This window comes from Carcharhinus amblyrhynchos, chromosome 22 (assembly GCF_965287045.1).
Source record: "Carcharhinus amblyrhynchos chromosome 22, sCarAmb.v2.hapA, whole genome shotgun sequence".
In the NCBI taxonomy this organism is placed as follows: Eukaryota; Metazoa; Chordata; class Chondrichthyes; order Carcharhiniformes; family Carcharhinidae; genus Carcharhinus; species Carcharhinus amblyrhynchos.
Window position 1 is genome coordinate 4,048,114 of NC_137345.1, and position 27,801 is coordinate 4,075,914.

Below are 27,801 nucleotides of genomic sequence, written 5' to 3' on the forward strand. Positions count from 1 at the left end.
TGGTGGGATTCAAACCTGGGTCCCCAGGACATTGTCCTGGGTCTCTGGATTGCCAGTCCAGTGACAGTACCACTATGCTGCCACCACCTTGCGTTGTAATTCATGGTTTAGATTTCCTGACACCTAACCCATCGGCATTATAGTTTGGAAACCCAGGCCAATGTGTTTTAATCTGTCAGATTATCCTTTTCAGCCTATTGAGACTTCCCTACAGCCATTATTCATTTTAAGGATTTCAACCAATACCTGGCAAATGTCATCTTTGAGCAAAATTGATATTCAGATATTGGTGATGTTCATTAATCAGGTACTTGATACTGAACCAGTGCTCTTTTGTATAACACAATGTATAAATAAACCTTGGTTGAAATTTATAGACCTCTGTAATGAGCATCTACACAAGTGACTACAAACTTCATAAAGTTTTTTTTAAATCTTGTTCTTGGAGCTATTTCTATGACTTTTAATTTTTAGAACTATGTGGCAGTGATTATAATGTCCTGTTTTTCATCTGTAGTCCTCAATAAGCAAGATGGCTCATTTGCCTTTTGAGGCAGAATGTGTGCAAGTGCATGTTATCTTGTACTCTGAGCCTGGCAGTTTAACATTCTCAGTCTTGTACGTTTTCTTCCCATTTTTGACATCTTCCTTTTAGAGGATGCTGCGGTTGGATCATAGAATAGTGCAGAAGGAAGCTATTCAACACATTGTCTGTGCCTGCCCTTTGAACAGCAATCCAATTAGTTCCGCCTCCTGTCCCTGCCCCCACCCATATCCATCTAATCATTTTTCCTTAGCATTCATTTGAATTCCCTTTTGAAGGTTATTATTGAATTTATTTCCACCACCTTATTAAGCAGAGTATTCCAAATCCCAAAGACTCAATGTCAATCGTAACCAAAGGGGCACTGACTTATCAACTCTCCAACAATTGAAAACAATTTATCTTAATTTACCGTATCTAAAGCCTTCTTCATTTTAAACATCTATCAAATCTCTAAAGTAGAACAATTTCAACTTTTGTACCCTACCCACACAATTGTAATCCTTTGTCCATGGAATCTCTCTCGAATCTCTTCCATACCATTTTCCAAAGTCGTTTTGCCCTCACTAAATAGTCTCCACAACACAAGGTATGAACAAAATAGAGTTGTACAGTTTTTAAGTGCTCACTTACTGATTTTGTTTTTCCCTTTTTCAGACTGTACAGTTTGTCCAGGGAATATTTGTTGAAAAGTATGACCCAACAATAGAAGACTCCTACAGAAAGGTGAGATATGATGAGAATGGTTGGAGGGGCTGGGGGAAAGAGAAGGCATATGTGTACAGGACCTTTCTGCATAGACAAACTCATTGTGCCACCTCAGGTAACTACAGCTCCATTTTAATGTGATCAAAGCATAAAAAGATGCAGGCTGTCAGACCGCTTGCGTTTCCTTCTCTCTCTCTTCTCCTCTCTCCCCCCCCCCCCCCCCCAAAAATCAGGTATGGCTCATCTTCTAACCTTGACTTCATTTTACTGCCCTGCCTTTTGATTTCCCTGTGGAATCCAAAAGCCTATTAACCACAGCTTTTACAATACACGATGGCTGATCCAAAGAGTTCTGGAATGGAGAATTCTCCAGGTTTGCAACTCTTTGCATGGAAAAGTTTCTCATCTTGAGGTTATTCACTTTGTGAAGCATAGGAAAAGAGAAACTGAGCTTCTGTGAGCATAATGATTGGGAGGGCCGCCTTTATATCTTGTAGCATTACAACTGATACATTATGCAAATATGAGTATTGAGATCACCTTCCCAAATACTTGTGTATCAAACACGTTTTTATTGCCTATACCTGAATTTCTAATTGGCCACATGAGTAACATATTGGACAACCCTGGTCTAAGCCACCGAACATGTGGAAAGTGAAACTTTTGAACTTGTGGATAGTGCTAATTTTTATGCTTTTTTTTAAGGAGCTAACTGCAGTTTTATGCAAATGTTTTGCAGATTGAGATTGAGGCAAAGTGGTATGAATCATAACTTAGAACATTCTAACAGAATTGCAGATGAATGCACTTGATGTTTACCTGTCTGTTTAGAGTTCTAAGAAATCTAGTATCATTCTGTAGTCATTTTGGTTTTAAAAAAAGTCAGGCCTCTCGAGTCTGCTTATAGCCTGTTGCCTAAAAGATTCGCAGGGGTGATGGTGGAACCAAGGGGTTATGATTATCTGGGAAGCCAGAATGGACTTGTCTTTTGCCTAGGAAAAAAAAAGTTTGGAGAGATGTACATAAAAGCCTCTACGGTAATTAGAGTTTGATAGGGTAAATCTGGAGAAAGTATTTATATTTGTGGGACTGGCTAAAACTAGAGCCATAAAAATGAGATGATCACTAATAAATCCAATAAAATATTCAGGATGAAGTTCATTACCCAAATGTGCTCTTCAAGGATCAATTAAGGCAAATAACATAAATTCAAAGGAAGCTGGTTAAGCACATGAGGCAGAAAGAAATAGAAGAAATTTCTACATTGATCAGACTGGATAAAGAGGGTGTGGAAACACTTGTGAAATAAACATGTAGGTTGGACCCATTAGGTTCAATGGTTATTTTTGTGCTGTAGACTGTGCAACCCAAGCCAGGCAGGGCTACGTGATTGTGTTAGCTCTCTAACATAACACCATCGTCACTGAACCATTGCCACAAGATCTGTAGTCGTCCAGGCAGAAGGCATTCACCATGACTACCTTGAAGCAAGCAACAATGTGCAGTAGGTGTGACATTGGGAGTTGCCCAAAAGCTGACTGTGTATTTTGTATACTCCTGTGTTCCAATAGAATTCTTAACTCAGTGCCACTTCAAAAGAAAAACCTGTCACTGGGGCTGGGATTCTGTGCACCTGGCTTCAGATAACCCAACAAGCTAATGTGAAGTCAGCTAGTGTTTATGCTGGTAAGCTATCTGGATTCTGCACAGAACAGCAATGTCCATATGAGCATTGTATGATGGAGTGTGGGTACTCAAAGCTTAGGGATAAAATCTTTTATAAATTTGTGTTGAACTTCTCTGGGCCTAGGTTGTTAATAATGTTAGTGTGTGTTTGAACTCCTTTTATTGGGCCAATGGGAGCACTGGAATTGTTAAATCCCAAGTGTTGGACGTCGTTTCTGGACGTTTGATGGCAGTGGTTAGCACTGCTGCTTCACAGCGCCAGGGGCCTGGGTCCGATTCCTGGCTTGGATCACTGTCTGTGTGGAGTTTGCACATTGTGTTAGCATGGGTTTCCTCCCACAGTCCAAAGACATGCTGGTTAGGTGGATTGGTCATGCTGAATTGTCACTTTAGTATCGGGGGATTAATTAGGGTAAATCCATGGAGTTATGGGGATAAGGCCTGGGTAGGATTGTGGTTGGTGCAAACTCAATGGGCTGAATGGCCTCCTCCTGCACTATAGAATTTTATTTGACAGCCAACTAAGCAATGCAAAAACACATCTGTTGAGAAATTAAAAATTTGCTTTCCTAAATCATGAATAGCTTAAATCCTAGAAGATCAGCAAAACTCTTAACATTTGAATCTTGATTTTTTGTTTGTTCCCTTCATGCTCCTTGACTCCATTTCTCCATTACTATCCATCAGCAGTAAGTGCCCATTTAAACCTACTGACTTGTGTTATTAACGGGGAACCCTGGAACTAAGCCAGGCAGTATCTGTCAAGAGGGTTAATGTTTTAGGTTGATCTTCAGAATTGGAATTGTTACAGATTTAACCAGTTTAAGAAAATGTAACATTACCCAAGTACTTCCTTGATTTCTGTTTTTATTTCTGCATCTGCAATATTTTGCTTGTTAGACTTCCATTGTTGAGGGATCAGTTTGAATATCTCAATATTGCTCTGTGGTCCCCTGATCTCCATGCTGCAAAAATGCTAAGTCACTCAAAATTAGCTGTTTAGGTCACAATTGTTTCTAGTGTCCATACTTTATCAGCTTACCTTGAGAAAAGTGAATGTGAAAGTATGTTGCATTTGAAAAACAGTGCCCACAAATTACTTTGTATTAAATGCAGTTTCTGTTTGCAAAACAGTCTTGTGTAATCAGTTACCATTATCTCCAAAGAGTCATACAAACTCAATGTTAACTCCATTTTCTCCTTCCATGTGTGCTGCCAGACCTGAGTTTTCCAGCATTTTGTTTTTGTACCATAGCTACATTTTTTTTTTAAGAGTCTCTCCATTTTCAAAACAAAAGCTTGTGACTGAAAGGAGGAGTCATTTAGCCCTTCAAGCCTGCTTCTCCATTTAGGTAGACATTTCCTTCGTTTACCTGATTTTCCTGATTCTGGGCTTGGATTTAGGTCATAATATTGACAAGTTTTATATAATTTGAAAACTTCATACAGTAGCTGCTACTGGTTGTTATAGACTTCAGAATAGTGAAATAGTCTGAAATGTGGCTGATGGTATTTTGATTCGGGGGAAAAATGTATAAATGATGAACTTTAGAAGGACAAATGGAAAGACTTTATATGGGATGGCTTTAGATTGCAAGTGAGCTTAGTGTTCTCGTGCGCACATCTTTAAAAGTGGCACATCAAGTTGGTAAGGTGATTTGGCAAAGAAAATAGGTATGTAAATAGAGGAATAGAATGTAAAAGCAAAGGGATCATTTAACTACTTAAATCCCTGATTAGGCCCCCAATGAATTGCTGTAGATCATTCTGGGCAGCATACTTCATGAAATCTGAAGGTTTGGAAAAGACTAAAGGAATTTCAAAAGTTTGGGGTGACGACAAACTTCAGTCATGAAAAGGTTGATACAGTTTTGGATTGCTTTCCTTGGAACAGAGAAAATTTAAAGTGGCGGAAGAGGTTTTTTCAAAACAAATGAGGTTTTGATCTCACAAACAAATAGAGGAAAATAATTTCCTCTGGTAAGTGAGTAACTTGGACTAGGTTCAAAAGCATTGGCCAAAGATCTGGAAGGGAGATGAGGTGACATTTTATCACTCAGGATCTGGAATGTTTTACTTGAAAAGATGGCAGAAGCTGATGCCATACATTTTAAAGGGATGTTGGGCAATGACTTGGATATGAGGAACTTGTTCACACCCTTGTTTCTTTGTCATGGCTTTCTTTAATGTGACCACTTGTTCAGTACCACAGTATGGGTGTGATGAGCAAATGGCCTCCTTTTTTCTGCTGTAGGATGTCTGAATATCTACCTATTGCAGTTTGGAAATTTTCAGTTGACCCCGCCCCCCCCCCCCCCCAAAAAAAATCACCCTCTGTCTGAGCAGAGTGACTCCTCTCTGCTCCCTCTCTTCTGACCCCCTCCCCTGATTTCTAGCTTGTGACCTCCTTCCCTCTGTCCCAGCCTGTGGCTCCCCTCTCCTCCAGACCCTGTGACTCTCTTTGCTGGACTTGTTCTTCTTGCCCAATCCTCCTCCTCCTCCTCTTACCCTTTATTGCTTTCTGCTGTGAAATAGCTCCTTTTTAAGGAGCTTTCTAGTTAGGCAGGCCCATGATACCATGACTTCTGACCCATAAGATCAACAGCAGCTCAGCCTGTGAGCTGGGATTGTCCCTGTTAGAGGTAAGATGATGTAAGTTATAGTCACAAATCACTGCAATATAAATTTTTGTCTAATTGAAAGGCAGTTTGATTTGAATTCAGTATAATTGCTGTCATGTTGCCTTCTGCTGGATCAGTGCACAGGCAGGGGCAGTGAGGTTTGAGTGGTGCAGATTTGAAAATAAATTCACTAAATATATCTATGATGTCAGTAGTAAACAAGTGGGAGTGCAGAAAATTGCAATCGTCAATCTATTTGATTGAAAGACTTGACCTGCAGGTTTTCGATCTCACTTCTCACTTAATAAAATCATATGCCATTTACAGTGCTGAAACAAGCCATTTGGTCCAGTGGGGGTCTGTTGTTGCTTATGCTCTGCTCTGCTCGAGCTTCCTCCCACCCATCTTGCAACCCTAACAGCACTGCCTTCCAATTGTTTCCCAATCATGTACTTAACTAGCCTCTCCATAAATGCATTGCAGGATGCAATACCTTACAGTCATTGGGGGTGGGGAGAATGTTACTAGGCTGTCTTGCATCATGTTTAAATGAACAAGGGAAACAATCTTCCTCAGTTGTTGGTTTTGGAGTCTTGTGAACATGAGTAGGAATCCTGTGTCCACCATTTAATTTGCTGGCTTGGTGGTGATGCCTGATAACAGGGAACCACCAATGGGAACCTTTTTTTTCCCTCCTGTTTGAAAAAATCATCCAACTGTGTGGACTGGCCATAGTCTCCAAATGTGTGTAGGTTAGATTAGCCATGGGGAATGTGTGGGGTTACAAGGATAGGATGGGGGCCTGGGTAAGATGCTGTCGCAGTTGGTGCAGACTTGATGGGCAGAATGGCTGTCTCTGCACAATAGGGATTATATGCTTCTGTGAACTGCCCCATTTTGCTTGATTTGATTGACCTGATTTCAGTATCTCTTCCTCACCACTGACCCAAGGCCCCTCAAAATCTGATGTCTGCAATAGTATGAAGTATCACGTATGCAAATGACCAGAAGGCCACCAATGCCTTTCAGTATTGTATTCCAGTTCAAGTTGGTGCTTCCTGAAGTGGCATGGGCCAGCAGAATAGAAGTTGTTTTTAACCCTGCTAAAGTTAAAATTGAAACATTAGCAGGAATGGGACTTATCCTCAGGGCTACTAGCTTTGGTATACTAGATTCAAAAGTTTGCTATATAATTTTGAGAAGTTAATACCAACTTCCTTTATTAAAATGAAACTTTCAGTTGAAACTGCAGAGAAGTAAATCCAACATATTGGACCATTCAAACTTCCCATTTTATGTTGTCATCTGGCAGTCTTTAGGATTGGTGCATTACTTTTGTTTGATTACTTTTGATTTGCTATGCAGAAGTGAAAATGGTTTGCATAAATTTTGATAAAACCTTTAATATAATCAGCTGACACTGAACTCTGAAGTAAAATGTCTTTAAGTGTGATATCTGGAAACTGTTGTAACTATGTATAAGATTTTGATAGCTATAGATAGTGAATGCAAGCAAGCTTTTTCCACTGAGGCTTGAGGAGAAAAAACCAGAGGGCGTGGGTTAAGGGTGAAAGGAGGAAAGTTTTTCAAAGGGATAATTAGCGGGGGGATTCTTAACGCAGTGGTGGGATTTTGGAATGAGCTGCCAGATAAAGTGGTAAATGTGGGGTCACTTTTAACATTTAAGAAAAAGTTGGACTGGCTCATGGATGAGGGATGTGGAGGGATATGGTCCAAGTGCAGGTCAGTGGGACTAGGCCAAAAATGGTTTGGCACAGACGAGGGCCAAAAGGCCTGTTTCTGAGCTGTAATTTTCTGTGGTTCTATGGATAATCATTCCAGTGCAGTATTGTTGTTGTGTGACAACAGTGTTAATAGTGTCTGAAATCCCTGTGCTATTCTAATTGAATAATATATAAAAATTGAGTTAATTTTGGCACTTCTGCAAAAGAACAGGCATTGTAGCACAGTGGTTAGCACTGCTGCCTCTCAGCTCTAGGGATCAGGGTTCCATTCCTCGCTTGGTTGATTGCGTGGGTTTCCTCCCACACTCCAAAGATGTGTGGGTTAGGTTGATTAGCTGTGTTAAATTGCCTGTAGAGTCCTGGGATGTGTAGGTTAGAGGGATTAGTGGGGTAAATGTGGGGATGGGGCTCAGTCGGATTGTTGTCGGTGTAGATTTGATGGGCCGAATGGCCTCCTCGCGCTTAGACAGGATAGAGAACTAGAGGGCACAGCCTTAAAATAAGCCGGGGTGGGGGGGGGGGATGCAGTTTAGATCGGAGGTGAGGAGGAACTTCTCCACTCAAAGGATGGCGAGTCTCTGGAATTCTCTGCCCATTGAAGTGGTGGAGGCTACCTCGCTGAATATATTTAAGTCACGGGTAGATAGGTTTCTGATAGACGGGAATTAAGGGTTATGGGGAGAAAGCGGAACTGATCCACTTCAGATCAGCCATGATCTTGTTGAATGGCGGGGCAGGCTCGAAGGGCTAGATGGCCTACTCCTCCTATTTCTTATGTCCTAATGACTTTCCCAATGATGGAAAGGTGCTCTGAAAGCTCACAATTTCAAACAAACGTGCTGGACTTTAACCTGGTGTAGTGAGACTTCTTACTGTTCCCATCCCAGCCTAACACTGGCATCTCCACGTCAAAACTGTGACAGGACACTAATGGTACCAGACTTGATGCCTGTCCTTTTGCAAACAAGTGTAGGAATTGCTCAATGAGATGGCCCAGATTCATTTTGATTTGTTAGCCAACTACAAAAGTGGCTTGTGATGCAAGTAAGGCTACAAACATCATGGCAGGATTTAGCTTTGGTTGAATATCCAAATATTTAAAAATGCCTGGAAAATGAGAATTTTATTGTGAATGAAGAATCACTAAGCATACTTCATGGCTCTTAAATCTGAGAGTTTGAGGCCTTGTGTGTACTGTTCGCAGCTGCCCAGTTAGCAGCATAAATCCATGATTCATTAACTTAGTTGAGCATTTCTACTTGCATGCAATGGCTCCATCACAAGGCAGAAAAGTGAGTGTAGGAGGAAAGAGTAATTTTTTTCTTAAAAGGTGCATAATTGAGAAAACAATCCAGCCAGCCAAGCGGAGAAAGGTATTTCCAATCCAAATAAAAATGACCTGATCGAGGACCTTAAAAGAAAGGTGTGATGGACTGATGCAACCTATTTTGCTTTGCTCTGGCGAAGGCATCACAGAACTCAATGGGCCAAATGCAGGCAATTGGGACTAGCTTAGGGATTTAAAAACAGCATAGACAAGTTGGGCCGAAGGGCCTCTTTCCATGCTGTACACCTCTGTCTCTACAACAAGGGGATGACATCCTCAAATTAGAAGGGCTGCTCAGATTGAAATCTGGAGGTACTTTTTCCACACAGGATGGTGGAAATCTGGAATCCACTTTTACCAGAAAAGGCTAGATACTGCAGGTAAGTTGAAGGTTGAGATCAACAAATGTTTGGCAAGAATATTTAAGGAATTTAAGAATCAAAGACCAGTAAATGGAGTTGAGACACTCATCAGCCACAAATTGGCAGAACAGGTGTGAGAATGGTTTGTTCCTGTTTTTCTACCATGGGTGCTAATAAGAGTCCTGTTATTAGGGATTTGGGTATGAATACATAACACTGAAGTATTCAAATGTGGGCAGTTTGGTTAAGATGTGTTCTGTTTTCTTCCTTTTGCAGCAAGTTGAAGTAGACTGCCAACAGTGTATGCTTGAAATCCTCGACACAGCAGGAACAGTAAGAAATACTTTATTACATAAAGAAAATGCCATTTTTATTGCATTGCTTTTTTAAAGAATTGTATAGTCTGACCAATTTACAAAAATTGTTTTCTGTGACAACCTTGGCATGACATTCTTCCACACCTCTCCCAAATCAAGCAGCTTATTAAATGACTTCAAATGGTTATGAAGGCAAAAAATGATCTAGCCTTTTGAATGCAGAATCTCCTTCAGCTCTCAGAGGTCTAACTCCTCTGAGATATCCCTGCGAAAGCATAATGTCAATATCTGGTTAATACCTTGGTCAGATAGTTGTCCCTTCAGCTGTGATTAACTTTATTTGTAAGATGTAGGTAAAAATAAAAGTGATGACAAGCAGGAGTGGAAAAATCCTTCAGGGACCTTCATGAACCAGTTGATTTCATGAAATAATCCAGTGATTGGACTGCATAGTGGCACAGTGGTTAGCACTACTGCCTCACAGCACCAGGGGCCTCGGTTCGATTCCTGGCTTGAGTCACTGCGGAGTCTGCATGTTACCCCCGTGTCTACGTGGGTATCCTCTGCTAGGTCTGGTTTCCACGCACAGTTGGAAAGACATGCTGGTTATGGCCATGCTAAATTCTCCCTCAGTGTACCCAAACAGATGTGGAGTATGGTGACAAGGGGATTTTCACAGCGACTTCATTGCGGTGTTAAAGTCTACTTGTGACATTAAATAAATTTAAACTCAAATCAACAAAGGTATTGAATTGAATTCCATTTCATAACTTGTTGTGGTGGCAAACTCAACGTGAGAGATTTGTTCCAAACCAAAAATGCTGTTGTACCATACCTGAGCTTTCCAATTGAAAGCAATGTTCTTGCCTGGCAAGGAGCCACTGTCTGCCTCACTGCCATCTCATACGCCTTGCTGTCAGGCTCAGTAACATAGCTAGCCATTTGGCATACTTGTACAATATGTCTGTATTATTACACTGAGGTTGTGCAGGTTAAAATAAATCTAGGCATTTTTGCCAACTTCAGAGAGCCTGGTAGAAAGACTGGGTTTGTAAAAGGCAGAGACCAGGCGAAGCTTTGTAGCCAGTTAGTTGAATATTGTCTATTGGAGTCCTGCAGTGCCTGAATGTAACTACACAAATTATTGCCTAACTTGCAAACAGTGAGAGACTGCTTCTGCAGTTTTCTGGCATTTATTAATTGTGGAATGCACCCTGTATGGTTGATTTCCATGTTGTGTTTATAGCTGATATTCTGACATGCTGCAATTTAATGAAGAGGCCAGCAAACACCTGAGCATGCCTCCCTTATCCTGTTATTAACTTGTGATAAAATCTAGTCACTTTTGCCTCTTCCTTTTGTCACAATACCTGCGTAGTGATCACTGAAACCGCCACTAAAACCCCTCACTGGAGTTCAGAATAACCTTGTACTCCTGTTCTGTAGGAATAATGCAGTCTTTACTTCTCTGAAGTACAGTTACAATTCTGAAATTTATTTTTTTGGTTTAAATCCAGAATATATTATTCGATGACAGTTTTCCTAAGCCTTGGGAATTTTCTTTAATGAATTTTCTTTAAAATTCTTTAACTTCTGGTGTTGAAAGTGTTCTTTGTTCCTAGAAAAGGCAGAATCACCTTTATCTACATAATGGAATGACAATGGTGGATAATCAAGTGACGGGTGTTTGAGCTACAGCTGATTTGGATTTTGGCCTTTTGTTGACAAACGATTGTTCCAGAAAATTCTATAGTGCATTTTATATTTGGTTTTGTGTTGTTCATATTTTTTGTTTGAGACTGAAGTTGCAGTATAGCAATTGAATGGTGCCACCTGTCCCAACTTCTGATCTGGTTTATGGATGATGCTGAACATGTTGCTCAAGTTATCAGAATGCTGCAATTTGCTGATGTTTCACAAAACATGTGCCCAACGTTGGGTGTCCAGAAGAGCTCTGGTGCTCCCTCTGGTGTTATACCAGGCAGTACAGCATTCCAACTTGAGATTTATTTTGAAAACTCTTGACTTCTTCAAATTTTCTTAATTCACATTTCAAAAGTACTGATTCTTATCAAATGGTGTTCCACTTAAAAGCTGCACTGCAGCAACTCACCAAGGTTTCTTCAGCAGCACTTTCTAAACTCATGATTTCTGCCACCAAGAAGGACAATGGCAGCAGGTGCATGGGAGCCACCACCACCTGCAAGTTCCCCTCTGAGTCACACCAGCCTGATTTTACTGAAATATTGCAGTTTTTTCACTGACTTCAGATCCTGGCATTCCCTCCTTAACTACTTTCTAACTGCAGTTAAAGCTGGTGTGCTACTGCATTCTTGTGGAGTTTGAGGATGGGTAATAGATGCTGCCCTTGCCAGTCATACCCACAGCTGTGAACGAATCCTGGTTTTACATTTTCTTGCACAATTCTCATTAAATTCACAAAACTGCCTATTAACATGACAAAGTTAAGTTTCTCAGTGTTACAAAGAAGTTGATATAGCTTTTTGATTTGAAGCCATTAGATGTGGGTTTAATACCTGCTGCTCCAAACCTTTGTAGCCCACCCTGGCATAAACCAGCTGAGCTGTTTTCATTTGGGCAGTACTGTCACTTAACACAGACCTAGATTTCCATTTCAGTTAAAACATTAGTATAAAGCTTAAAATGTGAGTTTTTAAATAGTATTTTTTTCCTGTACCATAAATCATTCCTAGCTGAATGTGGGTAATCCTTTTACTGAGTTCCCTTAAGTGACTGAAAGGAGGGTGATGGAAGAAGTGTTGAAAAGATGAGATTGTTGGTATGGCTGAGACTTCACTGAGGAAGAACCAAGGCTGCAAACGTGTGCTGTGAAAAGTTGGATTTGCTCAGTCAGCTTGTAATTCTGGACTAAAGCAGTCATGGTTACAGCCAAGATTCCCTTCAGCATTGTGCCATCCGTAGAGTTGTTTCTCTCGAGTCATGGAGACATCCTTTGGCTCAGTGGTAGCAATCATGACTGTGAGCAGGATCCCACACAGCTGGGAACACTCCAACCTTGTGCCCCTCACCATCCCAAAACTATATTGCTGTTCCTTCACTATCGCTGTCTCAAAATCCTGGAATTCCTCCTCGAACAGCATTGTGGGTGTACCTATAGCTCAGACTACAGCAGTTTAGAAGGCAGTTCACCTGCATCACCTTCTCGAGTTACTGGGGGTGGGAAATGCTGGTCTAGCCAGTGACGCCCATATCCCATAATTTTTTAAGTAATGGCAAGTTCAGTGGGATATTCTCATCTTCCCTCACTTTGTATGGTTTGTGGAAACCCATGAACTGTGCTCACTATAAAACCAAAACTCTTATAAAAATGGTTGCAGCCAGTGTGAACACAGCAGCAACAGCTGAAACCACAGGGACGACAAATTACACTGCAAATGTTCATCCAAGTGTTCACCATCCTTTTGAATCCTTCATGGATGGTGCTGTGTTCTCTATAAATGTGGATTAAAATTGAGATGCATGGTCTCTGCAACTTAGCAAACATGAAACCTATCACTGTTGTCCATTGCAGGAGCAATTCACGGCAATGCGAGATCTGTACATGAAGAACGGCCAGGGGTTTGCACTAGTATATTCTATAACCGCACAGTCAACGTTTAATGACTTACAGGACCTGAGAGAACAGATCCTACGAGTCAAGGACACTGAAGATGTAAGTAAACTTGGTTTAATTTAGATCCTTGGGTGCAGTAGAATTTTGGGACAAACTAAATAGAATTGTACTACTTGAATTTCTTGATTTTTCCAATACTTTTAAAAATTAAACTTCCAAGTTTATTTCTAATCAAATTTTATTCATGATTATTTACACATTTTAAAAATTGAAAAGCAGAAGCTAACTGGAAACGTAGGCTGTTGATTTCAATTTATAGAGAAACTAAAGTACATTGACACAATTGTTACAGCACAGAAGGTTGCCATTCAGCCAGCCATGTCTCTACTGGCTCTCCAAACGAGTAATTCACCTAATGCTGATCTCCTAATTTCTCCCTGTAATCCTGCATATAAAGTTAGTTCACTTTTTTGTCTTGATTGAACTTCTATTGCACACAAGCAGTGCATTGCAGACCCTGACTGCTTGCTGTGTAAAAATGCTTCCTTATTGCCCTTTTGCTGCTTTGCCAATTGATTTAAATTTTGCTCCCTCATTCTCTCTCTTTTCATGAGTGGGAACAGTTTCTCCCCATCTACCCTGGCCAGACTCCTTTTTGAATACCTGTATTAAATCTCCTCACTGCCTTCTCTTCTCCAATGAAAGCTGCCCCAACTTCTCCACCAATCTTTTTATAATTGACGTGATGACGAAGCTAAGACCTCACATGGCCCCAAGCTCGCTCTCTCAGCAAGTAGACATGGGGACGGTGTGCCCAGGCCACCCAGACCACTTCTCCAAGCTGAAGTAGTCTGCAAGCATCAGTCTCCTTGGTTCATGTGTGACTGACCATTGCTAGTGGAACTCCACCCCAACAGAAGTTTCTGCCTTAAGGGGAAAAGGTCACTCAATTGCAGCTGGCTTTTTTGCATTCAAAACAGTTTCCTTGCTGTTGTACTGTATTGTTCTGTTCTCGACCTATAGACCATTTATGCCTGAGCGCTCATACATAACCAGTATCTTCCCTCTCTTCGTAGTTATGAGATAAAGTGCTTTATTCACTATTTACAACAGACCCTCAGAGCTTTGATCAAAATTTTGATACTTAAATAAGCTGAGGAGGGATAATAAAAATGTCTAATGTGAGTTTTGTGATTGCACTACTATTTTTAAGTGTAGGAGTTTCTCATTCACTTGCATATTATCTTTCTTCAAGGTCATATCCCTAAATGTCAGTACATGCTGTTCACATGAGCTTGTAACTTTGTACTACTTGGTGTGTTGCTGACAAATATTCTTTTGCCTGCCTTAGATTACAGTTAAATTAGAAATGTTGTAACAATCAAAACTACTTGACAAATGGATGTAAATAGTCAAAGTATTGGAAGTTAATGTGTAGGGTTGAAGTGGGTGGGTATTCAGAACTTCTGTTGTATCTCACCAGAATAAAATATAAATGATGTCCAGCCTCCTCTTGTACTGTCAAGAGTACCCAAAATGGGCAGCATTCTTTTAGAAGATGGATAAGCACAAAAGCATTTTCCCCTTTTTGAATTAACTTCCTTTGAAAGTAGTGGCAAAAAAAAACAAATGTTTTATCTGGAATAATGTGTTTAAGTTCATTCTTAACGCTTGGAAATTGAACCATGTAGATTAATACAACATCCAGCTAAGCACATTGAGAAATGTACAGGTAGAAAAAGGCCAGGTGCTTTTCAGAGGGTTTGAAAATTTACATTATAATCTGGGAAAAGGTTGGCTGTAAGTGGACTTGGGTGCAGCAGGTGGTCAGGAAGGTGAATGGGATGCTGGCCTTCATAGCGAGGGGGATTGAATATAAAAGTAGGGAGGTCTTGCTGCAGCTGTATAGGGCATTGGTGAGGCCGTAGCTGGAGTACTGTGTGCAGTTTTGGTCGCCGCACTTACGCAAGGATATTTTGGGCTTGGAGGGAGTGCAGAGGAGGTTTTCTAGACTGATACCGGAGTTGAGGGGGTTGAGCTATGAGGAGAGGCTGAATAAACTAGGCTTCTACTCGTTAGAGTTTAGAAGAATGAGGGGAGATCTCATTGAGATGTATAAAATGATGAATGGGATGCATAGGATAGAGGTGGAGAGACTCTTCCCGCTCAAAGGACAGTAGGACTAGGGGGCACAGCCTCAAGATAAAGGGGGGGTGGTTTAGAACGGAGTTGAGGAGGAACTTCTTCACTCAAAGGGTGGTGAATCTCTGGAATTCTCTGCCCGTTGAAGTGGTGGAGGCTACCTTGCTAAATATTTTTAAGACGCGGGTTGATGGGTTTTTGATAAGCGAGGGGATTAAGGGTTATGGGGAGAGGGCAGGAATGTGGAACTGAGCCACGACAGATCAGCCATGATCTTATTGAATGGCGGGGCAGGCTCGAAGGGCTAGATGGCCTAAATCCATCAGAATATTCAAGTCAGTGAAGAAGCAAATGCTTTGATAACTGGTGAAAGTAGTTTAAACTCTAGTCAACGTTCCCATGTATCTTTAAACTGATCGTGATTTGACACTTCTACTTCACTGTACCTAGATCGGGTGTTTCACTCTAGCTTTGATTCCCATGATATGGAAAATTGATTTGTAAGTTTGTAGTCTTAAGCCAGCCTTTAGGTCAGTTTATGAAGCAGGGATCTTCGGAAAATGTGGATTGGAACAATAGAAGAGACGCATAAAAAAACATAGAGCAGGACCCACTTGTTTGAGCATATTGTAAAGCATTACAAAATAAATCTGAGATACACATGTGAAATGCTGCTATCTGAGATGCATTGCTTCATGTCTGGCCTGGCAAAACTTGTACAGGATACTGGTGGATCTTGCAATTATAATAGTACAACATTATTCCTGTATCTTTCTGTTGCCTGGGAAAACAATATAATCTGTGTTGCAGCAGCATTGTTGCTGTGACACAGTTGGACCAATGATTGCACTTTTTAAGTGATTTGAATTTTTTCAATGTACTTTTAACTACTGATATTTATGGTTAATTATAATAGGAAGTCTTCAGTGTTGCATTGTACAAACTAAGCACCAAACATAAATTGCTTCTCCAAGGAAAGAAGGAACATTGGCCAACTTTCTCCTTACTATTCTGTATTGTTCAGGCAACCTGATCAAAGACCTGTATTGAATATTTGAAGATCAGGGTAGACTTAAACTTTTCAAACAAACTTTTTTTATTTTTGGCCATGGTATTGCAATAACGTGAAGTAAATGTTACCTAATGTTCTTTCAGTAAAGTTCCGGTGTGGTACTGAATAAGTTGAGGCGGAATAGCATACAACTCGGTCACTTTTTGCTTGTGTTCCTTTGTCCTTTAGAAGTAAGGGGAAAGAGGGGACAAATTGTTTACTTTATGGTTAAATTTGCTACAACCATCTTGCCTTTCAAAGGCCCCAATGTTGACCTTGCATTGTGTTCATATGTTCCTATGTTTAGCTTTTTTTATACTGTGATCTTATTTTGACGTGAACTTGCAACTTAGATAACTGATATGCATCTGACTTGGCATTTATAAAGGTTTAACAATAGTAGCAAGTGCTGCAGTAGTCATTTGTGTGAAATCTGTTCAAGATTATCAACTTCAGTATTGAGTTGGTCTGCTAGTTCCAGATAACCACCAAGCACCGGACACATGAAGATACAAATTAATGTATTTATTGGTTTGTTAATTGGCAGTGTCCCAAGAGATTTTGTGTAAAAGATGTAGGTTTTGTCTTGTATTTCTCAACATGGAGTCCTCGGAATCTGAAAGTTGAAAAGCAACAGGTTTTCGGCAGAGCTTAACTGAAGAGATTTCCTGTTGTGTGCAGCAAGTGTTCACAGTACTTCGATCTCAATAGCAAGCACACCCACCCTTACAAAATAGCATCCTTTTATTGTATACCCATGTCTGCTGTTTCTTGTCAGTGTGTGTACTCCTTGCTGTTATCATCCATTCTGGCGATGGTCTCTGTTCTTTTTAATGCTGTTTATATCATTGCCACACAATAATGACAAAAGTTGTATACAAGAGCACTCTCAGATTTTAATCATTTGTTACAAATGATGAAAAGACTCAGTAGATTTCCATGGAGCTTTGATCATTGCTTTCCTGTGGACTGTAAACAGCCGAGCAATCCGATTCCTCCCTCTCGCCTTGCCTTACTATTCCGCTTTCTTTAGAAGTCTTGTGTGTTGAACCTCCTGAGGTGTGCTCTTGAAGATCCTAGTAAAATAATTCACTGGCTAGCCTTCAGCTTCTGGTTGAGTTACTGCCTTGATAGAATTCTAGCAGATAGGTGATGCATGATCCACTGCATCTGTTGATGGGTCTTTTTCTGATACATGATCAGTAGGAGGCAGTAACTGGCATTGTGCAAGATGCTCTGATGTATTTTTCACTAAAACTTTGGGATAAATTAACCTCAATTTATAAGCTTCATTCTGTTATTTTAAATGTGGATAGCAGTAACATCGATACCACAACAGTGCCACTAACTAGAGAGAATCTAACCACCTTCAGTGTTCAATCCCTTCACTATTGATGCACAGTGGCAGCAGCAGAAGATGAATTGCAGTAATTATTCAAGGCTGTTTGGTAGCACCTTCTAAACCCATGAACTCTTCCTTTTGAAGGACAAGGACAGCAGACATCACCTGCAAGCTTCCCTCCAAGTCTCACACCATCCTGTAACTTAATCACCTTCGTCTGCTGCCACTCAGTCAAAATCCATGACCTCCATTCCAACAAGTGTAGCTGCACCATGTGGAATGCAGTGGCTCAGCATCATTTTCCTGGGGGCAGTTAGGGATGGGCAACAAATGTGATAATCCTGTGATGCACACATCCCCTTAAAAATAAATAAAGCAGTAATTGTTATGAAATGCAGCTCTTAGCACAACCTCTCTTTTTTGAGGTTTTCTAGGGCGTATCCCATTTTGCTGTAGCATTTGACATTTGTCTTTCGTAAATGTGATTTCCGAACAAAGTTTTTTTGTTATTTGATTATAACTGCTTTATGTTTGAATGTTGATGTTCTGTCCTTCAGTCTTGTTAACTGTCTGAGTTACTCCAGTGTGCTGTGGCTTGCTTAGCATATGCAACTTTAAATAAATCGCTTGTATAACACCTTTCCTGAGCACAGGATGCTCCAAAGTGCTTTACAATCGCAGGTATTTTGGAAATTTAATTACTGTTGTAATGTTGGAAGAACAGCAGTAAACTCCCACAAAAGTGCTGATGATGCATTGGTTTAGCTCTGTTGGCTAGACAGCTAGCTAGTGATGCAGAGTGACATCAACAACGCAGGTTTGATTCCTGTGCTGGCTGAGATTATTCATGAAGGCCCTGCCTTTTCAACCTTGCCTCTTGCCTGAGGTGTGTTGATCCTCGAACTAAATTACCACACCAGTCAGCTTCTCTCTCTCTCTTGCGCCCCCCCCCCCCCCCCCCCCCCCGGGAGAAAACAGCCTATGGTCCTCTGGGACTGTTGTGACTTGGGGAGGGGGGTAGAAAAAGACTTGATCGCACTTTTTTTTAGTGGTTTGAAGTTTCTTTAGGGTCATAAATAGGCTTACATTTCACAGGAACTTCGTTACAGTGTTAAAATTCCCTAGTCGCTACATTTTGACTCCTGTTCAGGTACACAGAATTTACCATGGCCAGTGCACCATTTGGACTGGGAAGTAAACCGGAGCACCCGGAGGAAACCCGTGCAGACTCTGCGCAGTGACCCAAACCGGGAATCAAACCAGGGTCCCTGATGTTGAGAGGCAGCAGTGCTAACCACTGTGCCACCATGCTAGTGTTGATTGAAAGGCCAATATTGATCTGGACTCTGGGATAACTCTCCAGCTTTTAGCATTGTGCAGAAGGAGATTTTATGTCCACTTTGGAAACACTGGCAGGGCTTGGTCAAACATCTCATTTAAAAGGTACCAACTTCTCAGTGCAATGCTTTCTCAACACTTCAGCGTCAGCCTAGATTTTGTGCTCATGTCTCTGGTTTGGAGCTTGAACTCCTAACCTTTTGATTTGGAGAGCGCTACCTGCCGAGCCACACTGATGCTGCTTCCTGCCTGAGTTTTTTGTTCTTCCTCCCCACCCCTTGAAATGATAAAGGGTGACTGCAAATGCTTTAAACATCAATGTGCATCTATCCGTGCATTTCTGAAGTGTGAATGAATGCATTGTCTGTAATGCTTGGGCCTGTGAATTTCCTCATCAGTGTACCTGGGACCATACAAGTTGTGTAAAATAAAGGAGGCATGTTGGGTTCCAAACAATCTTAGAGGAATCTGAAGAATTCACAAGCCCTTGCAATGATTTCTGTGTAGCATTGTTGATCAAGTGCATGCCACAACGGTTTATGAGCTGGCATGCTAAGAAGCTTGTGCTGTAAGTTCCTTTCTGCTTTCCCAGTTTTGGATTTAAACCCTGTGAAGTATAAACCTTGCTCTCGTCTGGAGACCTTGCAAGAAGCTCACTACTTTTCAAAAAAATGCTTTTGTGGTGAGAAGTGAATGGGCTGTTCCGTCTGCTGTGATTCCTTTCTAAAAATCTATTCAGCAGTCTAATTTAGGAAGGCTGTTCAAATGAAGAAGGGGAATAGCCTTGCAGATTGTTTTGATTTTAGAATCTAATTTAAACAAAGTTGCCAGAGTTTAACGCTGCATTGGAAACATTTGAGGGTGTTAATTCCCCAGGAGTTACACTTTTGTTTCTATGAAGTGTTAAAGCCTCATACCAAAATTCATGTGAAAAATCTACAGTAAACAGGACAGGATGGGAATTTGATGAGATGAATGTCTCAAAGGAAATGGTTCTTATTTTGATACTTTTGTCGGCAATTGACCCAGAGGGGGAGCGGCTGTGAGCTCTGGTATTCTGTGATTGCATCGTGCTTTGGTGCTGATACTCCACTGTTAGCATCTGCCTTTGTGGGCTGTTTGTACAAACTCTGTTTCTGCTTTTTAATCTTCTGGAATGTCAGCATTATTGTGGGCTGCAAAACAAACTCCCCTCTATCACGTTCACCTATCCCTTCAAACTGTCATTAACACAAAATGATATATTTTACTGACATTTGTGTATTCCAAATGTGGCTCACTCACCATTTTAAGATGTTGACTGATTCCTTGTAATGGAATTCCACATGTTCTGAGTTGTTTCAAAACTACAGAATGCCATATGTATTGGGAAAACTAAGTTCAAACTGACCAAGTTCAGAGTTGTTTTTTTTATTGTCACGTATTAAATACAGTGAAAAGTATTGTTTCTCTCTGCTATACAGACAAAACATACTGTTCATAGAGAAGGAAAGGAGTGAGTGCAGAATAGTGCTATAGTCATAGGGTGTGGAGAACGATCAACTTAATGCAAGGTAAATCCATTCAAAAGTCTGAGCAGCAGGGAAGAAGCTGTTCTTTAATCAGTTGGTATGTGAACTCATTTGTATTTTTTTTCCTGATCAGACGTAGCAGGAAGAATGCTCTGGGTGCACGAGGTCCTTAATTATGCTGGCTGTTTTTCCGAGGCAGCAGGAAGTGTAGACAGAGCCAATGAATGGGAGGCTGGTTTGCATGATGAATTCGGCTGCATTTGCAAGGGGTTTGAATGATATTGGTATATGGTTACTAATTCAGGGTATTTAACATTGGATATCATAGAATCCCTACAGTATAGAAGGAGACCAGTCAGCCCATTGAGTTTGTATCCACTCTTTGATAGAGCAGTCTTGCTATAATTATACAAGGCACTAGCTAGGCCACACCTGGAATGCTGATCAGTTTTGGTCCCCATATCCAAGGATATGGCATTGGAAGCAGCTTGGGAAAGGTGGTGCCATGAATAACGCTAACAACACACAGCTCCTGAACACTACGCTGGAGTTTGAGTCTAGAAAATGCATTGAGGTCTATCATGAATTTGGAATCCAAAGCCTGAGTTAGAAGAGCTACTTCCATTGAATACTATTCCAGTGTGGAGGGTAGCAGAAACTTTATTATTGTGGGCAAGATATATTTGACATTGCTAGTCTTGACTGTAGATTTTGAAAGCTTTATAAAATTGATTTTGATAGCAGGGTTAGCCCCATGAGCTGAATTTGCTAGCATTGTGTAGGTTTCTTAGTGCTGCTGCAGGAATTTGTGGTGGTGTTTGCTTTTGTTTCCATTGCAGGTGCCATTTTCTCAAATGTTTGATCATAATAAATAGGGTCTTGCTTTTGAGACCTATTTGGACTATGTACTTGGTAATTCGGTTTCAGGCGTGTATTGATTGTGTTCTGTTGCATTTGTGTTAGGCAAGTTCATCAAACCATGAACAAAGATTCAACTTGCATCTCAGATTTTAACACATTACTGGGTAAAATTCATTGACCCTGTTTTTGCATTCGACTGCAATACTTCCAGCACCCAGTGGTGGGTGCAGAGTTGATTTTTCCATTTCCAAATTGTTTGGCATGCCCAACATTCCTGTTCTAATGAAAGACCCACAATTCACAGGTGTTCTAAGGTATAGAATCTCAGTTGTTACAGCACACAGTGGGTCCATTTGGTCCATTGTCTGCATTTGGCACTCCAAATGACCAATCCATTAGTGCCATTCCCCCACCTTTTTCCCTGTAACCCTGCATATCCATTCTTTTCAGATAATCCAAGTTCCTCTTGAAAGCCTCTTCTGAATCTGCCTTCACTGCGTGCACAGGCAGCATGTTCCAGATCTTAATTACTTAACCACATGTTAACTGACATAACATTAGCATACTATAAAGTTCAAAAAAAACCACCAGGAATGTGAACCATACCTTGGAAGGTATTGGCATTAACATTGAGTTCATGCAGCATCAACAACAGAACCTATTTTTAAGTGTTTTATGTCCCAAGGCACTTCACAGACATTGCAAAAACAAAATATGGCGTGACCCACATGAGTAGATAATGGTTCAGATGAATAAATGCTTGGTCAGAGGGGTTTTAAGGATAGGTCTAGAGGTAAGCATGGTAGAAATAGAAGTAAGGAGGGAATTTCAGAGCTTGGGCCTGAGACAGATGAAGACATAACTACCAGTGGCTGAGTTGACTAAACATCTAATGACTGCTGATGCCATGTCGTACTGTTTTAACTACACAGGTAGATGTACTCCTGCCATTTTGTAAAATCATTTTGGAATGGTCACAGCCCATCGTGTCAGTGCTGGGTTGGAGACGTCCACTCCCCTCTCTGGTTGTAGCCCTCCCAATAATCTGCCTGAAATTGAGGCTGCGAATCATGTTGAGTGATACGCTGGTCTGAGTGCAATGTGTTGACTGCTTTTCTTGTGTTGTTAAAATGGTCTCTTTGTAGAAACTTGCAGCTATGAAAGACTTGAAAATTTGAGTTTGTGAAGGTGGGTTTTGAATCAAAAAATTAATATTGAAACTTTGATCAAATGACTGTTTCAAATGGTACGATTAAGAAATACGTCAAAGATACCAATTTTATATTCAGTCCACAAGCAATACAAGTTATTTTGGAGTTGATGTACACTTTTTATAATAATTTACTCAGATGTAAATTATTGTAATTTGATTGTGCAGTCCTGATGGGTGCAAAGCAGGCACTATTTATCTTTAGTTTGAGCTATGCTTCTTAACATTGTTACAACATAGTCCACACCATTTATTCCAAATACAGTAAGATGTTGCAGTCTCACACCATATGTGGGCATGCACGAAGATTTCAGCTTAATGTGTATGTCTTTGCGTAACATGTCATTGCTCAGTGCATACAGACCTTTGCAATAATTCTGTTTAAAAAGCTTTTCTGCTGGATTGGAAGTGCATTACTCTGCTGGTATGACACAACACAGTAAAGAGATAAGACCATGCTGAAGTTTGCTGATATTGAACCGCATTTACACTGTAGAAATGGACCTCTGCCCCCTCTTGCTACATTTTTACCCCACACACCAAAAATCTTAAATTTCGGCAGTGGTGGGGAGCTGGTTTGCCAGTATATTGCATGCTTGCACGAGTATTAAAGCCTGAAGCTTGGAATACTGTGTGGTTGGAATACTGTATGCGTGCCTGGGTCTTTAAACTTGTTACGCTGAAGTTGGAACTGCTTTTGTTCATTGTAACTCTTTCAGAGTAGCATCTAGAGCAGCACAGTCGTCCAGGGGAAGTTAGCCTTCCTGGCAATTGCTGGGTAAACCCTTACCTGCGAACTTCCATGAGGGAATTCCCATACCACCCAAATCCAGCGCTGGGGAACCAAGAAGTTGCAGGCCTATATATTTAGATTGTTTCATTGTCTTAAATTCCAATAGATGTAGGCTCAACCTTTCCTCGTAGAATAACCCCTTAATCCCAGGAATAGTTGCATGAACCATCCTTGACCTTCTAATGTAATTGTGTCATTCTTTGGTAAGGTGACCAAAACTGCAGTACTGCAGCGGTAATAAATATTTCCAATGGACAAGTATTGCAGTTTGACACTAAAACAGCATCCAAATAAATGTGTCTTAGTTCTTAAATATTGTGGAATATTTAATCCCTTTTTAGATGAGTCCATGTGGGTGGAGGTTAGAAATAACAAATGGAAGAAAACATTGGGAGTTATCTATAGGACCTCTTAACAATAGCTACACTGTGGGACAGAATAAATCAGGAGATAATGAGGGCATGTCAAAAAAAAAGCAATACATTAATCATGGGTGGCTGTAACCTTCCTTTGAGATAATCAAATTGGCACAGGTAGCCATGAAGAAAAGTTCATAGTATATTCAGGACAGTTTCCATAACGCAATATGTTGTGGATCCAACAAGGGATCAGACTGCTTTGGATCTGGTAACGTGGCAGGTTTAGTTAACATCTGAGTAAAAGATCCCCTTGGAAACAGTGACCGTAACATGGTAGAATTTAGTCTTCAGTTTGAGAGTGAGAAACTTGGGCCAGAAGCAACTGTTACTCATTAAGTAAGGTTAACGACAAACGAATGAGGACAGTTGGCTGGAGTGGACTGGGAAAGGAATTTGGTAGAAAAGACGGTTGATTAGCAATTACAATCTTCAGAAGTGCAGAGTGAATGATCCATCTCAGCCTCCTCTGGAGGTCCCTAACATCATAGATGTCAGTCTTCAACCAATTTGATTAGTGATACCAAAAACAGCTGAAGATATGGATCCTCAATATTCTAGCAATAGTCCTGAAGACTTGTGCTTCAGAAATTGCCGCACCAGGCTTTTCCAGTACAGCTATAACACCGACATCTACCTGGCAATGTGGAAAATTGCCCAGATGTGTCCTGTATACAAGAAATTGGACACGTCTAATCCAGCCAGTTACCACCCCATGAGTCTACTCTTGAATCATCAGCAAAGTGATCAGTTTGGGGTTCCTGACCTCATTACAATCTTGGTTCAATCATGAAGAAAAGAGCCAAATGTCAAAAGTGAGGTGAGAGTGACTACCCTCGATCAAGGCAGCATTTGACTGAGTAAGGTAAACAGAAGGGAATTAGCAAGCAATATAAAATGGGCATAAGAGCTTTCTTATAAAAAGGAAGAGAACAAAGTGAACATAAGCCTCTTGGTTGTTTGTAGAATGAGATTAAGAAAGAAATAATGGGGAATCAGGAAATGGAAAAGGAGTTAAATACTCTGCATCAGTCTTCTCAGTAGAAGACACTAAAGCATTCTAAAAACACTAAATCAAGGAGCAAAAAGAAGGTCAGCGAATAAATATGATAGCTATCACTAGAGAGACTGATGGGGCTAAAGGCTGATAGGATGCAATCAGGTCCACGGGACCTAAGATATTAAAGAAATTAACTACAGGGATTGCAGATGCATTGGTGATGATCTGCCAAGAACTTTAAATTTTGGAAAATTCCCACAGGATTGGAAAATTGCCAACGTAACACCCTTGTTCAGAAAGGGGGGGGAGGCAAAAACAACTAAAGACCAAGTTGTCTTAACATGTCATGGGAAAGCGATTAAGAATCCATTATAAAGGATATAGTAGCAGAGCAGTTAGAATAATATAATCAAGCAAAGTCAGCATGACTTCATGAAGGAGAAATCTTACTTGACAAATTCATTAGAATTTTTTTGAGGTAAAAAGCAGGCTAGACAAAGGGGAACCAGTAGATGGATATACTTGGATTTCCAAAAGGTGATCAATAAGGTATTGCACAAAAGACTAAAGAGCCCACTTAGTTTATTTTGTGCAGACTAAAGGTGTCAGGAAAAGTCCTGTGGACTTTGCACATTCTCATGTCTGTGTGGGTTTCCTCCCACAGTCCAAAGATGTGTGGGTTAGGTTGATTGGCCATGCTAAGAAATTGCAATGTCCAGGGATTAGTTGAGTATAATATGTAGGGATATGGGAGTAGGGCCTGGATGGGATTGTTTGGTGCAGACTGATGGGCCGAATGGCCTCTTTCTGCACTGTAGGGCTCTATGGTTCTAATTAGCATGGTTCATCGACTAGATCATAGAATCTCCAGTGCAGAAAGGCCATTTGGTCCATTTGAGCCTGCACCAACAACAATCTCACCAAGTCCTGTCCTATCTGTGTAACCCCACCTATTTGCCTCATAATCCCTCTGGCCATGATAAATTGTCCCTTAATGTCAATCAACTTAAACCGCTTATGTTTGGACTGTGGGAGGAAACTGGAGCATCTGGAGGAAACCCACGCAGTCACCCAAGACTGCAGTTGAACCAGAGTCCCTATCACTGAGGCAGTAGTACTTGCCACTGTGCAGCCCAGATTGTCTTCTATTAATCAATCATAGAGGCATTTTCAGGTTTGCAACCTGTAATGAGTAGAATGCAGTCATGATGTGGAGATGCTGGCATTGGACTAGGGTAAACACAGCAAGAAGTGTAAACCTGGTGTTGTCAGACTTCTTAATGAGTAAATGCTACAGGGATCAGAGCTGGGTCCCCAACTTATACGTGGAGGAGAAGTAAAATGGTATTAGTTTGTGGATGACATAGAAGCACTTAAGAAAACAAGTGGTGAGGATGGCACAGTCTACAAAGGGATATAGATAGCTTGATGGGCAAACTTAAACGGAATGTAATGTAGGAAAGTATGAAGTTGCGCACTTTGGTAGGAAGAACAAACGAGATAAATATTGAAATGGAGAAAGCTGTAGCAGAGGGATTTGGGAGTTCTTGTGCATAAATCACAAGCTAGCATGCAAATTCAGGTAACAGGGAAGGCAGATGAAATGTTAGCTTTTATTTCAAAGGGAATAGAGTATAAATATAGAAAAGTCTTGCTAAAACTAAACCACACCTGGAGTACTGAACAGTTTTGGTCCCCTTACCTAAGGAAAGATATCTTGGCATTGGAGGCATTCCAGAAACAATTCACTCATACTCCTGGGTATTTCTGTTATGAGAAGAGGCTGAGTAGGCTGGGCCTGTACTCTTTGGAGTTTAGAATGAGGTGTGACCTTGAAGCCTATCGGATTCTCACAGGGCTTGACAGGGTAGATGCTAAGAAGTAGTTTCCCCTTGTGTCTAGGACCAGAGGGCATAATCTGGTCACCCATTTAAGACTAGGATGAGGAGAAATTTCTACTGAGGGTAGTGAATTTTTTTTCAGAGGACTACACAGATTAAGTCATTGATTACTTCCAAGGCTGACAGATTTTTAATCGGTAAGGAAATTGAAGGCTATGGGGATAAAGCAGGAAAGTGGAGTTGAGGATTATCACATCAGTCATGATCTCATTGCTGGAGCACACAAATGCACCGTTTATCTTGGCAGTTTTATGATGGTGCTTCTGGACCAGTTTGCTTGTGAAGCTGTTGTTGACCAACTTGATTCAGCTGAGCAACCTGATCTGTTGTTCTAACCAAATCTTTAAATGCTGGTTTTTCTGAGTAAATCTTTTCTGTTGAATTGCCTACATTTCTTGGGAGTTGGGCAGGTGACCTAGCTTGCATGTTTTTGCCAATCCCACTGTCTAATGATCTGCTTGGTGATGAACAAGTTGTCTGAGTTAATTCAGCCTCACTACGCTGAGATCAGGGATATGGTTAATGTCCTCCCATTCTTGTCATAGTTTTTGCAAATTCTACATGGCTATGTTTAATAATTAATGCTGTGATGCAGTTAAACTATTTCAGCTTTGTACTTAGTTTATCAAGTTGCCAAATGTGAGAAAGGTCATGAATTCCAAGTGCTTTCCTTCAGGGTAAAGAGGCAGAGTTAATTGAAGGCAGTTTGTTCACTTCTCCAGTTTGGCTGAATCCTTCTTGAAGGCATTTGAAATTATGCAAAAGGAGAAAAAGGATTGGGGTTTGTCTCAGGTGGATCCTATTCTGGTTCAATCCCCTTTCTACAAACAACTGCTTATGAACAAATTTGCATGTATCTGAAGTGATTTCCATGTTTCAATATAGAGACAGTAAAGACTACAAACAAATTAGATTGGTGAAGAGTCTAAAAATACTCTAGGTCTGGGAGTACCTGTAGAAAGAGTAACGTTTTGGTAAAATCGACAACATTTTAGATTCAATTACATACACTCTCTCCCCTGAAGGACAGGAGCTTACGGCTGGAGTATCGCAAAACCTCTGCTTGCAAACCAGTCAACCTATGACAGTAGCTGAAACTGGTTAGCATTGAGATCAATCTCAAACCTCCTCATTTAATTCTCAGGTCGAGCTCTGAAATTGCAAGTTGGATGGCAAGCCAGCTATAAACCAGGACAAAGTGTAGTTTGTGTGTAACAGTGAAATGGGCTCTTTAACTTTGGCACTCTTGATCAGTTGGTGGTAGGTGTTGAAATGTAGAAAACAAATACACCGTACAGTCTGCTGAATGTATTAAACTTCAAGCTAGATAT

At 40.7% G+C, this 27,801-nt stretch overlaps 1 protein-coding gene across 3 annotated transcripts in view; it reads left to right on the plus strand.

The window, feature by feature from the left end:
- Positions 1–27,801, plus strand: part of rap1aa (RAP1A, member of RAS oncogene family a) — a 114,740-nt gene that overhangs the window by 69,980 nt on the left and 16,959 nt on the right. For all 3 annotated transcript variants that reach the window (XM_080209718.1, XM_080209721.1, XM_080209719.1), the window contains exons 3-5: positions 1,202–1,270; positions 9,270–9,326; positions 12,864–13,004. In XM_080209718.1, the coding sequence (XP_080065844.1) occupies positions 1,202–1,270; positions 9,270–9,326; positions 12,864–13,004 (267 nt within the window). The remainder of the gene's footprint in view (positions 1–1,201; positions 1,271–9,269; positions 9,327–12,863; positions 13,005–27,801) is intronic.